The sequence below is a fragment of the Brassica napus genome, chromosome C5 (genome assembly GCF_020379485.1).
Source record: "Brassica napus cultivar Da-Ae chromosome C5, Da-Ae, whole genome shotgun sequence".
Lineage (NCBI taxonomy): Eukaryota > Viridiplantae > Streptophyta > Magnoliopsida > Brassicales > Brassicaceae > Brassica > Brassica napus.
Window position 1 is genome coordinate 49,704,288 of NC_063448.1, and position 16,462 is coordinate 49,720,749.

Sequence of the window (16,462 nt, forward strand, 5' to 3'; positions counted from 1 at the left end):
ATCTCAAGAATCCAAACATGATGCGATATTGTCTTTGACATACTCACGCTACCTTGACTAATGTGATTTAGACAAATCTATGAACAAGTTACCCCACCACTATAGGTATAACATACTTCCTCTTCCAGTTCAAAAAACCTACTTCCTCTTCGAAAGTCTTATATACAGAAATTTATATTTTGTAACTAAAGCAACTAAATCAAATGAATGTGTAATTGGAACATGAAAGCCAATTATAACAATAAGAAATAAATTGAGATAGGCTAATATAAAGGCAGATTATAATATAACAAACTTAAAATAGTTTAATAACCTACCAAATTTTGCTGGAAAACCAAAAAATATGTTCCATATTACAACACCAAAATATAAAAAAGATTAAACGTTTTAACTTGAAGCAAACAAGAAATTGACAAGGTTAATCAAACATCAGTGGCTCATTCAACTTGTACCAATCGATGTAAGGAACCTTCACATCAGCCGCCTTGGCCTCTGCAAGCACGAGTTCCGACTCTATCTTCTCTTTCTCTTCGCTCAATGCAGACATGTTGAAGAGTTCGTCAAAGAGTTCCAGTTTACCTTGTACGCGAGCGACTTCAAGTTCTTCAGCATGCTTCTTGATGAGCGCATCATGTAGTTGCTTGTACATAAAGAGAATGGCTTGGTAATGCGCAGTCGTCCCCTCCATTCCATTTTTGAATGCCTCTTCAAGAGAAGTACTGTAATCATCAGTCATTGGAGACTTGCGTTTAAGGTCCTTCTTGAATGCCATCGCGAGATGTTGGTCGATCTGCTTATTATAAACAGTATTAGTTATAAACGTTATATTATGCCAGCGGAAAAAAATAGTTACAACGATCAATAATAAGCAGTTGTACACATAAGATCTCCTAAATACTCATTGATTTTTACAGAAAACAAGCCTACCAAGATCCTAGACAGGTTTTTGAACAAAAAGACGCATGACGGATACAAAACCTAAAAAGTCTTGATTCAATTGGTAACCGCTTATACAGAAAACTGATGGATCTACATGCAATATATTTGAAAGAAAAAACTAAAGAGAAAGAAAATAAACTTACCGAAAGTTGGAGAGACTCAATCGGAGAAGAAGTGAGATGAAAGATTTTGTTCACAATTATTCACTGCTGTCTTTATAATGTCTAGGGGACTCTCAATGAGTCGTGTCTTTTCGCATTACTTATCGAAAACATAAATTATAAATATGTTAACTGTATTTACCTTTCCAATTAATTGTTTTATATACCGACTTAATCATATTTTCCGTGTATGTTTTATTATAAATATGATAATTATTTTCTTCCAAAATAATCTCGATAACCTTTATCTGAAAAAGGTTATGCATTAAACTCCTGTTTTTTTAATAATTTTCGATTTTCACTTCCTGTACAAAGAACCCATTGTTTGCACTACCTTGGGTTTATATCTATGATCTATTTGCATGATTTTTTTAGATAAATGTTTAGTTAAAGAATCTAAAAATTAATATACAAAGAAGTTTTCATATTAAAAAATATAGTCTAATACTGTCTATAAAAAAAACGTCAAAAAGTATTTAATAGTATAGCAGCTACAAAATTATGGGCTTAAATACTATTCGGGCAATAAATTGGTTTTTAGTTGGGTATTACAAATGGGCTGAGATTGTATTACTACCAATAAAATTCGAATAAGGGGGATCAGTTTGATAATAATGTTACGATTAGTAAAATTTCGGTTACATTTTTTTGTTATTCAGTATTTCAAATGGGCTAACTTTGTATTTATGCCAATTTGAGCTTAATACAAAATCTATTGTCAGAACCAACCAAAGAACTCTCTGAATAAGGAATTTTACCAATGTAATGATTCTAATACGTTACCGATTGGCATAAATACTAAATCAAAAGTCAGAGCCAACCAAAGAAAAGGTTGTCTGGTTTAGATTGGAACTTGATAAATTTTTATTCCAATTAAAAGCAAAAAACAAAGATGGTCGGACCAAATCTTAAACAAAACCAAAGACAAAGATACTCAGACAAAGTTTTAAAAAATGAAGCAAAAACAAAGCCATAACACTATAAAGGACAGCAACTCATCAAAAAGAGACAGCTCACTCGCCCTTGAGTTTTTTTTGAGAGAGTTTCTTGTTAACAGAGTGTTGATCCTCAAGGCAACTGTCGTCATCTTGTTCGCTTTTTCTTTTGGACAAAGGAGTTGCTGTAAAACCACCAGAACCAGAGGAAATATCATCTGCGGACTCCAACATTAGTACCTGCAAGAAAAGATTTCATCGTATCACTATTATGCTCCTATAACAATCAAATTAATCGCAGGTATAAGCGGAAAATTACCGGGTTAGATTTAGGAGGCAAATCAGCAAATTCCTCAACCATTTCACGGTCATCAGTAGCCAATCGAACAACATACTGAGAACTCTTTCCTTTGATGTTATCAGCGTCAACTGAAATCTCAAAAAGGACTCTCTTACCAAAGAGATCGCTCACTGCTTCAGGTAAGAAGTCTTCATCTTCATTCTACAATTACATAGATAGCGGTCGGCTAATATAATTTACTGTGTTAATTGATGTACAATGGAATTTATAAATGTACCTCGTCATAGAGTTCAGCAGCAGAATGACGCACAATTGCTTGAGCATTAGCATCAAACAACAGAAAATTAGCCTCACCGCTATCGTCCTTGACATTGGCAATTAATTTGAACCTGAACAAATCCAAAGACAAAACGTCACAGACTATTTCAATGACGATCTACCTAACTGATATTTTTGTATATCTAACCCGATCAATACCTGGAAATAACATCACTGTGTTCTTTGTCACACGTATTGCAGAAGAACAAGGGCCGGTCATCAGCATCAACATTGGTTGTAGGCATCACTTTTTTGTTGTGGTATTTGCAACTTAGATATTGCCAGCCACGTTCAGTATCAATTGTTTCAATGGTCCCCAGAGTAACAAAAGTGCCAACCTATTATTACTCAATGAGTATTTTTTAAAAGCACTGATAACACATGGAGTATACAAATGTGTAAAAAATTCAAAAGCGAAGAGTGTAGTCTATATACCACAGAGCTATCAATGATCTCTCCGATGGTTAGCCTCTCATTAAGAACAAAAAACCTGGCACGAATAGAAGTAGCAGTACCAACAGACCATTGGCTACTATCGTTGTTCGTAAGAGCAAGTGAATCATCAGGGAGACTGCCAAATAAAATAATCACACTTTATGTTAAAACGTTTCAGTGAAAACGATGTTCAAAAATCAAAACAAACATCTATATGTAGTGAACTTCTCCATAGGTTTCCATCCGGTGAACATCGGATACGTACCTTGCTTTGAACTCCTCAATAAAATCAAGTGTTGGGTTGAGCAGGATATGGGTTGAATTATACCCGCTAGATATGGAGTAAGCACCTACAAAGTATATTAAGCTTATTAATATGTTATGCTCAGTAACATTTTACACAAACCGGAAGAATATTATTTACCTTTCCACTCTTTAACAGAACAGAATCTGATCACAAAAATGATCATGGTGGACATGTTACTCCTACTGTAATCGTATACTTGTTTAGCATAACTACCCCACAGAGTACACATCATCTTCACATTACTGTATAATATAAACTTAAGTTAAATACAGTTAATAGATGTTTTCTTAGCAAAGTATAAATAAGATTAAAAATCTTTCACTTTACTTTGGGTCACGCAACTCAACCAAGAGCCTCATGTTGTCTTTTCCTTTTATTATTTTGTTTTCCAGAGACTCGAAGTTAACTATTTGGCCAACCACATCTACATACCAAAAATAAGACTCAAATCAGAAACAGGTAGTAGTAAAGTGAAAGACTCTTTAACTGAGTAAGAAACTAACTCACCAACCAACCAAGAATATCAGAGAAGTCCGCGAAATACTTTTCGGGAACTGCACTTGGAAAATCATCAGCTATTCCAACAAATGTTGTGTGAAAGAAGCCAATTTTGTAAGGATGTGGTGTCGTACGGTATTCACCAGTAGCATCGTACACTTTGAACAACTGGAGGACAATCGCATCTCCCTCGCGTAGCTTGTCATCGAATTTTTTGATGAGTTGTTCACCAACTGAAGCATGAATTCTTGTCCCCTAGACAAGAAATATGAAGTCTTTATATACGCAGAATAATTATATAAACGATGCTTCCAAAAAAAAGCATATTTAAAGTTACTTACTTCTTTATCAACAACCACCATTTCAATGGTGTTTCCTGATTCTTTGTTATAGTTTCTCCACAAGCGAAGAATCATAACTTCAATACGGGACGTATCTTTACGTGGTTTTAATTCTCTCACTAAAGAAACAATATTTTTTTTTGCTCGCACCATTGCCATTGTTCTTGTTAGAGCTGAATGTTTGTATTTTAACCATTCGGGTATGCCATATATATATTAAGCCGATTTATTTATCATATTAATGACCCCTAATAAAGATTGAAATCGTTTAAAGAAAGATTTTAACTGTGTATTGTCATAAATTGATTTGCATATTATATGATTTTAACTTGCGCAAGTAATATAATAAATACGAAAACAACTTCCGCAAGTAATTGATTAGAATAATAAGGAAAGTTAGTAATATGCAAATCTTGCGCAAGTAATCTAATTATATGGGCTTAATATCTATCTAGTTATCTAATTATATGGGCTTAATATCTCATAATTAAGAAAACCAAAATTGAAAATCAGAAAACCAAAGGACCGGATACAGAAAGGAATGAAACCGACTGAACAAACGGATTTGCATATGCTTTCAGGAGAAGAGAAGGTTTACCTTATCTCTGACAGTATTATCCCATTAAGATCTTAATCGTTCTGCAATTAGCAATGCAACAGACCATTGGAATTGTTTTGTAAAGCTCTAAATCGTGCTAATGAAACAAAAAAACAAACTTTAAAATCACAAGATAGTACTGTCCAAATATCTGTTGAATTACTAAGGAGAAGGTAATCTTACAGTCCTTCTTCAATTACTGAAGTCGAATGCAAGTTTGTTGTGATAATACTACTGTGGTCGTGGCAATGGTCTTGTTTAAGAGAAGCAAGACCTGAACAGCAAAAAGGTTAATCAATCAATTAGATACAAAAGATTCAAAATGTAAATAAGCAAAATGTAATCAATCAAGAAACATATGTCGATTGGAATCAGTGTTATCCAACAATCTTTGTATCATAGCTTAAAACTCGAATCCAATCAGAGGTATCAAAAAACCTTCGCATCATATCTTAAAAGTCGAATCCAATCAGAGAAGCAAAAAAAAACCTAAAATTCCGAGAGACTCGATAAACTTCACCTCGTCTGGTTGTCGATGCTGTTAGCGATGGATAGGATTGAGTCTTTATGTTATGAAGAACAAAACTCATCTGGTCGGACTGTCTTCATCAGATTGAAACCATCTCCCCCTTCAATTGACACGCGATTGGAAAAAAAAAGAAGAAAAAACTTCAACATAAACGACTGCGTTTTTAATTACGCGGAAGGAAGTGAAAAAATAAATCAAAAAGAAAAATTCCAAAAATTCAACCAATAGAATTATAGCGTTTTTCCTGAGAAGCTCTATATGAGTGTCACCTCAGCAGAAATTACTAAAGTGACTTCTCTTTTAATGTATAGGGGGATAAAAGACATTTATAACCTTTTGATTAACTTTGATAAAAAAAGACATATGGTTAACTAATCTAAACCTAAAACATCAACTATAAACCCTAAATCATCAACTCTGAACCCTAAACCCCGAAACATCAACTCTAAACCCTAAACCCCATGTTAAGATCGGGTTACTGGTTACTACGTACTGCTGATGGGAACGTGACGTGAATAATGAAGAACAACTTGACGATGTTTTCATAAAATAACAAAACTAAAAAGGCTCTTTGTGAATTTACATTTTACAGTCAGTTTGAGCTCCAAAGAATACGATAGACACAAGATACGTTACAACTTGGAACAAAATGGGCCCTCTGTAAGTGGTAAGCGTACATCCCATATATATTAATTAAAGATATTTTAAATAGTTATAACCTTAATTTTGTAAAAATTAAAACAAACTCATTGTGTACGTGTTCTAAACTCATCCTATATAAACTATAGTTTAAGATACATACAGTTGATAAGAAAGAAGGAAACTGTCTCTGGAAAGTGTCCTCCTCTTTCTCAGTTCCTGCATCAAGAAGATAGACAAGTATTAGCAAAAGGAGAAGCAATTTGAGCAGACATGTTTCTGGAATCTGAAACTACCAAGCAAATCAGAATCGGCAATCACTGTTTTAAGCCTCCAACCATGTCTGTAACTCACAAGAGAAGCACCATCAACGAAACTGATAGGCTCTTCACCTTCCTTTGCCGCTTCGATGTAATGTGCTTTGGATTTGGATTTGTATTTGGAGGAACCAAGTTTCCGATTGATGACGGACACAGCAAACTCGGCCTTGGTCCCAGCCGTGAATCGGTAGTCTTTGCCGGATATTTCACAAAACACCTCCACAAACTAATATATATATTTACACAATCAGCAATTGACTTTTGGAATCTAAGAGAAAGGGCATTTCGGGCGGTGGCGAGGGGGTATCTTTCGCCATTGACATATCCAGAAGAGGCCAAATCTGATCAGGGAATAGATTTACGAGAAGGTGAAGAGAGCTAGGAGTTACGAGATCTCGGGCTGGGAAATTTTCTGTGTGTGTTTGTGTTGGTAGAGTCAACTTAGATAACCGAATTTCTTTTTTTTGTTCAAAATATAACCGAGTTTCTATTTCACCCTTTTTGTCTTTTACTTGACATCGAACCAAAGCCAAAGTGAAATCTCTTTACGGTCAAGATCCGCGACTCCAACGGAAAGAACTTTATATATATAAATTATTTAACGTACTATATGTTTTTATATATTATAGAATAATAAATATTGTATAACTAAAAGTCACTAATTATTACATATATAATTAAATTAGTGTGAACATATAAATCAATTTTATTAATTCAAACAATAATTTTTGGGAAATTATCCTAAATAGATCATAAAGATGAAAATGACAAAATATTTCATTTAATAGGTAAAAAGACCCTAAAAAAATTAAAAAATTAATAGTTTTAGATTATGTGTTTTCAAATTCTAACTTTTTTATAAAAAATCGAAAAAAATTTTATTGTTTTTTTCAAAATTTCTTTTTGTAATTCGAAAATACTTTTTGAAACTATTTTTAAAATTTTTATTTTATAAAATTTTAAACCTCAATCCCAAATCCACAACCCTTAACTCTAAACTCTAAATTCTAAACCCTAAGGTTTGGATTAGTTAACCCTAAAGGTATAAATGTATATTTACCTCTTTAATGAAACATTTTGGTCATTTTGATCCTTAGAGTCTATATTTGTGACAAAAACTTTTTTAGTGCTATCATAGGGTATTTCTCATATTTTTTTCCTATTTGATAGGATACATAATTAAATTTAAAAGATATTAACATACATAGTATATTTTTAATATTAATATCTATTAAATGATGATTTCTAATCATATAGTTTTTTTATCATTTGAATCTTTTATAGCAAAAACTTTAAATTATTGATAACAAAAGTTTCATTGTGGAATTAATAGTTTCAGTAATTTATATTTTTAAAAAATTAAGTTGTCAATGTTCGTTCAAAGTTTTTATAAAAAAAATTGTTAAATTTGAAACTAAAATATTTATGTATTTTATATGGCTTATAGTTTAATTTAAAACATATATATATATATATATATATATATATATATATATATATATATTTAGTAATCTTAATAATTAATTAAATTAAACTTTTTACTTATATGATTTTGTAATCATTTGTATTTTGTCATAACAAAAATTTTAAAACCAAGGATCGTAAAATTTGAATGTGAGATTTTAAACAGTTTTAGTAATTTATAGTCGTTTTACAAAATTCAAAATATAACATATACAGAAAAATCTAAATTTGTATTATATGGTTATTGTGGTTGTTTAATTTATTTTAATAGTTTAAAATTAAACAAATATGATAGAAGATACACTAATTTTTATCAAATCTTTATTATTCAAAATCATTAATTGCTATATATAGTTTAGCCACGTTAGGCAATTTTGTAACTTTTATTTAAGGAAATAATAAATAACATTAATAATGAATTTATGGTCAGTTTAATAAAAAAATTATTATATAATTAGATGGACCAACATATTTTTCTAATGATTCTAAAAATCATACTACTGATGACACGTAGGTACAGAAAAAAGTTAGCAATGTTTCTTAATTAATATATTGAGGACACTACGTAATAGTTGCATATATACGTAATCCTGTTCGGATCGTATAAAACACAACAGTCGCATATATATATATAAAATTAGCATATACATATTCCTTATATTTTACTACAAACAGAATATTTGAATCATTGTAGGTTTAACAAATGTGACAATAATCCTAATCACTCAATTAGGATTATTAGCTTATGTATCAGTTATTAATCAAGTTCAACTATCACAATCTACAGGCCAACAACAGAACCGAACAGAGGAACCATCGTATATTTAGCATACCTCATATAAATACTTTCTGGTTCAATCAAAGTCAAAATTTTGCGGATAGGTATACTATACATTTATAATTAGAACACTCCTTCTTATACTTTATCACGTCAGCACAGTTTATTGATAGATTACATTGTTTAATCTCTGCCACACAAAAAAGCTTGAAATTATAAACTTATATTTAAATCAGAGAATAGAGATGACAATGGATGTTCTTACAACTTTAAACTCACAAAAAATACTCAACAAGCACACGTTGTTGAGCACTGTGAACCTCTCTATTGTGCAACCATGTATGGACATAACTCACAATTCGTCTATTTAGAACATTTTATGTTATTTGATATTATTAATTGATTTCTGTTTCGTTTACTATGTTTGAGAATAATATAACTAAAAAGATATATATAACTTACGAGATTTACGATCTATCATTGGTTGGAGACAGATAAACATGGATAATTTCTAAGGTCAATTTTGCATAAGCTTGAAGATTATATCAATTGTTGAATATATTGAATAGAGACAACTAAGATGACACGAATTCAACCCCAGATTAAATTTGGTTTGTTTTACTAAAGTTTGTGAATAATTTATCTAAATAGAAATATCATATATATATAAGTTAATCTGAACTCTTTTAATACCAAGTACCGGTTAAACATTCACTAACCGTGCTTGGTGATAAATATTACAAATTTATATATATGTACGTGTTCGAAAAGCAAAACAACTTATTAGCAAAAAATAATTTTAATGTGAGTTTGTGTATTTAGAATGATTTTGGAAAGTTTCAAAGGCATAATAACTCAAATTATGTAAGGTACGAATGTTTTTGGAAAGAAATAAATATAGTTACTGATTTTATGTCAATTGTCAAATATACATTGTACTAAAATGTATGTGGGACTTTCTATATTTCTAAAATAAGGTAAATATGACTTTCTATAATTGTTAAATCGTGTCAATTATGAATTCCTATATAATTCCTTATAATGAAGACTATAAATTTAAACATCTACACCATATAAATTTTAAAAATGTATGGTTCTGTAAATTACTACAACGCAACAAGACTGGATTAGAAATTTTGGTGGCTTAAAATATTTCTTAAGAATTGTAGTTAATTTTTTTTTTAATTTAGAAGCTTTTAGTTATATAAAAAAGTTCAATAATATTGTAGACCAAGGCTATGCACTGCAATATTACATTACGATTAAAAAAATTACAAAAAATATTCTCTTATAATTTGAAAAGATAATAAATTTAATGGTAATTACATTTCTTAAAAGTTAACGATGTTAACCTAAATAAGCCAAACTATATAGACGATTTCTAGCACATTGACGAGACCATCATATTTCCAACTAGGCATCAACCAAAATGTAGTATAATATTCGCAAACATGCCTAATTATGTTAAGAAAATACATGAGATTTTATAAATATAGTGCTGCCGTATTTTCAAAAAAAAATATTATATGAAAAACTAAAAATATACATGCTGCGCTATTAAATTCGATTTTTATTTATACAAAATTAAAATGATATAATGTTATAAAAAATAAATATAGTTCGAGTTTTTGGTATAAAAGATAATAAACTAAAACCGACATTATATAATCCAATATCAAACCAAAGTAGATAATTTTAATATGGTCTATGATTTTATAAACCAAAATACCAAACCGAAACCGAACAGAAATCGAAATTGAACAGCGCTACTCTAAATATGTAATTTTTACGGACATTTCACTTCACGTAAACCGTGGATTTTAACCTAGACTTTGGTTAATTAATGCTATAAAAACTATCGAATATAAAATATTAATATCAATACTATATATTTTAAATATTTATAAAATAAATTTATTCTGCGTAAGGCGCATGTCTTATCCTAGCAGATGAATAAACTATAGGTTTTTGATAATTTGTGAAATGATGGTATCACGGAATGATTTCACGACGTCACGTATATGTAGTATCAGTATCATTCATATTAATTTTAGTAGATATGAGGTTTGATGTTGAACAGAAACTGAAGCTATCCTGAATAAGATAAAAATGAAAAAAGAATCTTGGAATTTTTGAATAATGATTCTGTTGAGGGTAAAATGTCGATGTACAAGTGCTTATATACAATTATAATTTATTGGTACAAACTGGTTCTATCTAAATAACTAAAATCTAAAGCTAATGCGTAAACCACATTATCGTATCCAATATTATTTTATTTAGTTTTTGACATTTCTTTAATTAGTTAACCATTCGATACAATCAGTTACAAACATTTCAAAATGTGGTCATTCTCATTCCAGTTGTTAATGTTACGTCATATTCTATTTACTAGATTATCTCCCGTGCTAATGCACGGGTGTTGTTTTGTTTTTAAAATTAACAGAAATGTTATTTTTGAATTATATAATTTACAATAGAAATCAATTGATTGTGAAGGTTATGTTTAATAGTAATTAGACCATTATAAGAGGACAATCTCTCAAACTACGTTTCTTAGGATTATTATAAATTTCTCTAAATTATTTAATTATATAATTAAAAATAATTATAATACATAGATATATATATAAAAAACATGTTGCTCAGAGTTTCTAAACTGTTGACCGAAATCTCTTCCCAATGGGATTTATATATGAAATAACAAATTTTAGGGGAAATCTCTTCTAAACATATTGCTTTAGAGTTTCTAACCATTATGCAGTTTTTGTCATGTCTAGAGAGCATAAAATGAAAAGGATATAAATAAAGGTTCATGAAAAATAATTTTACCAAGCAAAAAGAATAGGCGTTTGTAGTTTCACTAACCTCGGCTTAACCTTCATCTCCTACCTTGAAGTACGCTTAGTCTTCAATCATAGCATCAGTGTTCTTCTTTCTCTTCAGTTTTTTAAAAGTATTGTTGTGCAATCGTTTGGCCAGAATATATTTTTACTCGGATCTACAATTGTAGATATGGGAGTGTGGATATGATCATTAGAAGTTTTTAATCTATCTGGGTAGAATCGTAGAAGCTAAGATTTTACGGAGAATCAATGGAGTAGTTCTTTTACACATTCAAAACTCAAAAAAAAATTATACACCTATTTCAGATTTGCTCGCCGACTTTGGTGAAATCACCACGGCCCAGCTCCGCCGAGCGGCTCGCCGGCGCCTAGGCGGGTGCGTTACCCGCGTTTTCGAACACGGAGTAGTTGCAAGGAATTTAGGAATTTATTATTTTGACATAAATTTATAGCATCGTCTGTTTTCTAGAAAATATTAGCAGTTTCAAAAATTAGAAGATCGTGGACATAGTTGAGAAATATTAGGAATTTTTCTATTTTATAAAGCAAACAAAAGTTAGGCGGGAATGGCGGGAGTGCGGCCTCGGGCTGATGCGGCTGAGGTCCTCCAGGTCGCTGGACAGTGTAGCATCGTAGCATGGTAGCTGAGACACGGAGGAGGCGTGGGTCAGAGCTACCATGCCGCGATGCTACACTGTCCAGCGACCTGGAGGACCTCAGCCGCATCAGCCCGAGGCCGCACTCCCGCCATTCCCGCCTATGCCAGACATGTCTACACGCCCTGAGGGAGATTTCCAGCGCGTCGTAGTCGATGCTCTCACTGCCATCTGGGCCAGAGTATCGAGATGTCGCTGTTCGAGCAGGAGGAGTGTGCGAGCCAGCTCACCGTCGGCAGCAGGACCATCACGCCAGCGCAGAGGCACCTCCAGCGACGACACCACTGATGAGGACTAGTCCTCATATCTCTATCCCTATCTACTTATATTTTCTTCTACCTTCGTACTATTAGGATTTACTTTCGAACTTATTATTCTATGTTATGACTGGAGTTTATTTATTTTGCTGACCTTGTATGTGTTTGGATTGTCTAACAGAGCTAACCTAGCTGACAGATACTTACGGGGACACACTGACACGATGCAGCTAGCACATAAATTTTCTGTTACGGCGCTATCGATCGACGATGAGGTCCTTACGTCGATCGACAGTAATGCGCTTAGGTCGATCGATCGGGAGTTGTATATATCGATCGACACTAGAGACAGATAGGTACGAACATTCTTTTCTCTTGACTAACATTTTAACTTAGTAGTTATTATTTATTTTCTAAACAACCAATCTTAAACTGAATATCACTGGGGACAGTGAAGTTTAAGTCTGGGGGAGGTACTTACTGATATTAGTTTATTCATGAATTTTTAAATCATATTTTTAAACAAAAAAGTTTTTATTGAGTCAAAAAGGGAATAGTGATCTTATTAGATTTTTGTTTGTTATGTAACCACTCTTTTAGCACCATTTTAAACTTTTTGATTTCACATAGTACGAAAGATACTAAAGTGGATCAACTTGTCAACTGTCCACACTTGCTGAGATTGTTTGAAGGAACCAAAGCTGACCTCCAACACTAAACTTGACACAACTGCTTGTTTTGGGGCTTGGTATACATGGGATCAGATTCTTCAAACAAGTCTGGAAGGTAAAGCCTTGTGTAGATTTATCACATTTTCTCTCTCTATTTCGACCCTAGATTTATTGGTAGATTGAAAAAAAAATTATTATTTTATATTAATTAGGTGTTAGTTAGGTGGAATCCGAACAGAACTTGGTGGCTACAACCATTAAGGCTTGCTTCATAAGGATTCCAACAAAAAGAATTCGAATGGGACTTGGTGGCGGCAATCATCAAGGTTCGATTCATATGAATTCTTGGACATAGGTCAAAAAGAAGTGAACAAGACTTAGTGGCAACCACCATTAAGGCTTGATTCATGGAAGCCTGTCCAATCTTGGTCAATGAACCTGCAATAAGCAAACTTTGACTTAAGAGAGAAATTAAAAGAGAGAAAAGATAGGAACTAACTTTTACCTGCAGATCTAGATACTTGTTTGAGAATCCTTGCATTCTGTGATCGATACTCCCAAGGTAAAGTCTACACTTTTATTTATGCAAAGAAATGAGGTTGGTAAAGGGGAATGTCAGACAAGATTTGTTTAAGTTGCTGGCTAGATGAATTTGATTGCTAAGTTAGGATATGGTATAAAGTGCTTTTGTGATTAGGACTTTTTAGATATGGATTGTAATATTGTAGAGGTGATGATTCTAAGTTTTAAATCATGTGAGTTCCTGATGTTTTCAAACTTCTGTCAGAGAGACTGCTCTGTTGTGTTTTGCTTGAGGACAAGCAATCAAGCAAAAGAGTAAGTCTGAGAGAGTTGATAGACCATAGCTTTTACTCATTTTTAACCATGGTTTATGAGTGTTTTAAGATATATTATAACTATATAGAGTTTATTTTGAGTAATTACAGGTTCAGGTACAATCTGGAAGAAAATGATGTATTTGGAGCTATTTGGAGACTTTCTGAGCTTTGCTAGATGGTCGATCATTTGTCAGAATATCGACCGTTAGTTAGCAAGGAATATCGATCGATGTTGAGCTCTTCATATCGATCGACGGCTAAGCCACCCGGGAGTTAATGACAAATTAGAAGAATTAAAGTTTCACAAAAGTTTCAATAATTACATTTTAAGTCCATGGCCGCCTGTTAGGCTATTTATTAGGGTTTTGTATCATTTTTAGAGGAAGACTTGCCTGGAGACCTTTTAGACCTAGTTTGGAAGAAGCAAGAAGCCACCATTGAAAGGGGAGAGCTTAGAATTGGAGAGATAGATCAACACTGCAAAACAGAGAAGATCTTGAACTCCTTTGCTTTTATTCATTTTGTTGCTTACTCTATTTTACTCATTTTATTTAAGTATTATTCAGACCATCATAACTATGTGTTCCATGAATATGTCTGAGTAGTCTTTATTGTTAGTGTTGGGGTCAAAATCGGTCACGAACGAATCAATGTCTCAAAGTCCGTAAAAATCGGCATGAACGTTTTTACGAAAAATAAATCTTCGAAAAAGATTTATTTTTACGAAGAATCTTGCGGAGAAAACACATTCACGAAAAATCGGAGAAAGATTCGAACAAGGTTGCCGCGTAGCAACCAGCGCACAAGCTGGTCGCTACGTAGCGACCGAGCTCTCACCGAAGCTCGGTCGCTATGTTGGGGTTAAAAACGGTTACGACGAAGTTAATATCCAAATATCCGCAAAATACGAGTATGTCTTTCCGCAACAAATCATGCTCGGTCAAGAGAACGTCGCAACGTATGTTTCCGAGATAAAGCTTCGTTCGAATTCTGTTTAAATCAAACATAAGCCATCGGAAACATACCCAGACCAGTTACGGATAGGTCTGAGTATGACGATCGGAACACGGACGAACCAAGCTCGGTCATTACGCAACTACTGCACATGCACGCTGTCTGGTCGCTACGTAGCGACCGAGCTTGAGCCAAAGCTAGTGACCGAGCTCGAGCCAAAGCTCGGTCGCTACGTAGCGACCAGCACGCACACAGCTCGGTCGCTACGTAGCGACCAGCACGCACACAGCTCGGTCGCTACGTAGCGACCGAGAACGCACACTGCTCGGTCGCTACGTAGCGACCGAGCTCAAGCCAACTCTCCACTCGCTACATAGCAACCTGTAAGGCCTCAGAAAGTCCTCCTTTGCGTTCTCGTTTGAATCCTCATCGAAACACTTTTCGTTTCGTCTCAATCGGAGTTTCCATTGAGATTTTACGACGAAAACAAGTAGGACTCTTCTTGGCTTGCTTCCACTCGCTATGTAGCGACCTGTCAGACCTTCACTCGCTACATATCGACCTGTCAGGACTCAGAAAGGTCCTCCTTTAGGTTCTCTTTTGAATCCTCATCGAAACGCTTTTCGTTTCGTCTCAATCGGAGTTTCCGTTGATATTTTACGACGAAAACAAGTAAGACTCGTCTAAACTCCTTTGCTTGCTCCTACTCGCCCTTACCTCCATCTTTGTGTTCTTCTTCAAATCTCGATCGAAACGTCTCTTGTTTCGTCTTGATTGGAGTTACCACTGAAACTTTACGATAAAAAAAAACCCCCGCAAAGAGGATTCAGATTAATCGTATAAGACGGCAACGGTTAACTTAACACCTTAGCCGCCTCAACTATACGATTACGTTGAACCTTTTTATAAAAATTGACGTCGTATCTAAGGAGAAGATAACAGCCAAGTTCGGAAGATAAATGTCAAGTTTAAAGGATAAAGACAAATATCGAAAATGGCGAACATACACGAGAAGAGGAAGGGGAAATAAGCAAGCAAAACTGAGAAGAGACAAAACTGCGTCTTCGAGAGAATTAAGGTATTTCCGACTTGAAATTTTTGAAATCAGACTTGGAATTTTCGTAGGAAATTACTAAGAAATAAAAACGCATTTGAGACTGCCATAAAACTTTAGGGAACGTAAAACCTAGGTGGATAGTCTAGCGAACTAAGTCTTAGGCGATTTTTCTTGTCTTGATATATCGTTCCATAACTGTTCAGCCAGATCTTGCAAACCGATCTAAACTCTCCGAAAATCGAGAAACGATCGCCACGCATATCAAGCTCGCTTCCTAAAGAGAGAAAAAACTGGAGACATGAACGTCGTCTTAAAACCGATTCGTTTCTAGCAATTTTCTCGGAACCGACATATTCCAAGTCGTCAAAGTGGAAACAAACCAAATCACAGTCCAAGCGTCGTTTTTAAATCGTCCAGGATTATTTATTATTCCAAACCTTAGAAGAAGAAACATACAGAACCCTTCAAAGTATCGGTTCAACTGTTTTCTTTCGTAAAATAAAAGGGGAGTAGGTACGTATACTATACTCGTATACTCCCAAACTTCAAAAACTTTTGCAAATCGTCAAGAAAACGATTTTGTCAAAGCAAATCGTCTCAAATAGGCAAACGACAATCT

The 16,462-nt window shown here is 33.5% G+C and overlaps 1 protein-coding gene across 5 annotated transcripts; it reads right to left on the bottom strand.

Moving 5' to 3' along the window:
* Nucleotides 1-1,940: 1,940 nt before the first annotated feature.
* Nucleotides 1,941-6,845, bottom strand: LOC106436688 (replication protein A 70 kDa DNA-binding subunit B-like). Of its 5 annotated transcripts, none has more exons than XM_048756975.1 (14): nt 6,298-6,845; nt 6,165-6,220; nt 5,354-5,462; nt 5,017-5,107; nt 4,834-4,874; nt 3,904-4,149; nt 3,724-3,820; nt 3,514-3,638; nt 3,355-3,439; nt 3,090-3,225; nt 2,814-2,992; nt 2,614-2,725; nt 2,355-2,537; nt 1,941-2,275 (listed from the first exon to the last, which is right to left on the bottom strand). In XM_048756975.1, exons 7-14 carry the CDS (start codon nt 3,753-3,755, stop codon nt 2,114-2,116), a joined length of 1,014 nt encoding a protein of 337 aa, XP_048612932.1. In that variant the 5' UTR covers nt 3,756-3,820; nt 3,904-4,149; nt 4,834-4,874; nt 5,017-5,107; nt 5,354-5,462; nt 6,165-6,220; nt 6,298-6,845; the 3' UTR covers nt 1,941-2,113. The 5 variants fall into 5 exon arrangements, with proteins under 5 accessions (XP_048612932.1, XP_048612933.1, XP_048612935.1 ...); XM_048756976.1 differs by having other exon boundaries at nt 4,236-4,874; XM_048756978.1 differs by having other exon boundaries at nt 4,834-4,930.
* Between the last annotated feature and the right edge of the window lie 9,617 nt (nt 6,846-16,462).

What these genes read in the sequence shown, in the direction of transcription:
- LOC106436688 (XM_048756979.1), bottom strand. Translation starts at nt 3,755, where the DNA reads ATGAGGCTCTTGGTTGAGTTGCGTGACCCAAA. An exon ending in TTCTGTTAAAGAGTGGAAAG is followed by an intron (nt 3,440 to 3,513) that starts GTAAATAATATT and finishes TATACTTTGTAG; the next exon opens with GTGCTTACTCCATATCTAGC. An exon ending in TGCCTCCTAAATCTAACCCG is followed by an intron (nt 2,276 to 2,354) that starts GTAATTTTCCGC and finishes CTTTTCTTGCAG; the next exon opens with GTACTAATGTTGGAGTCCGC.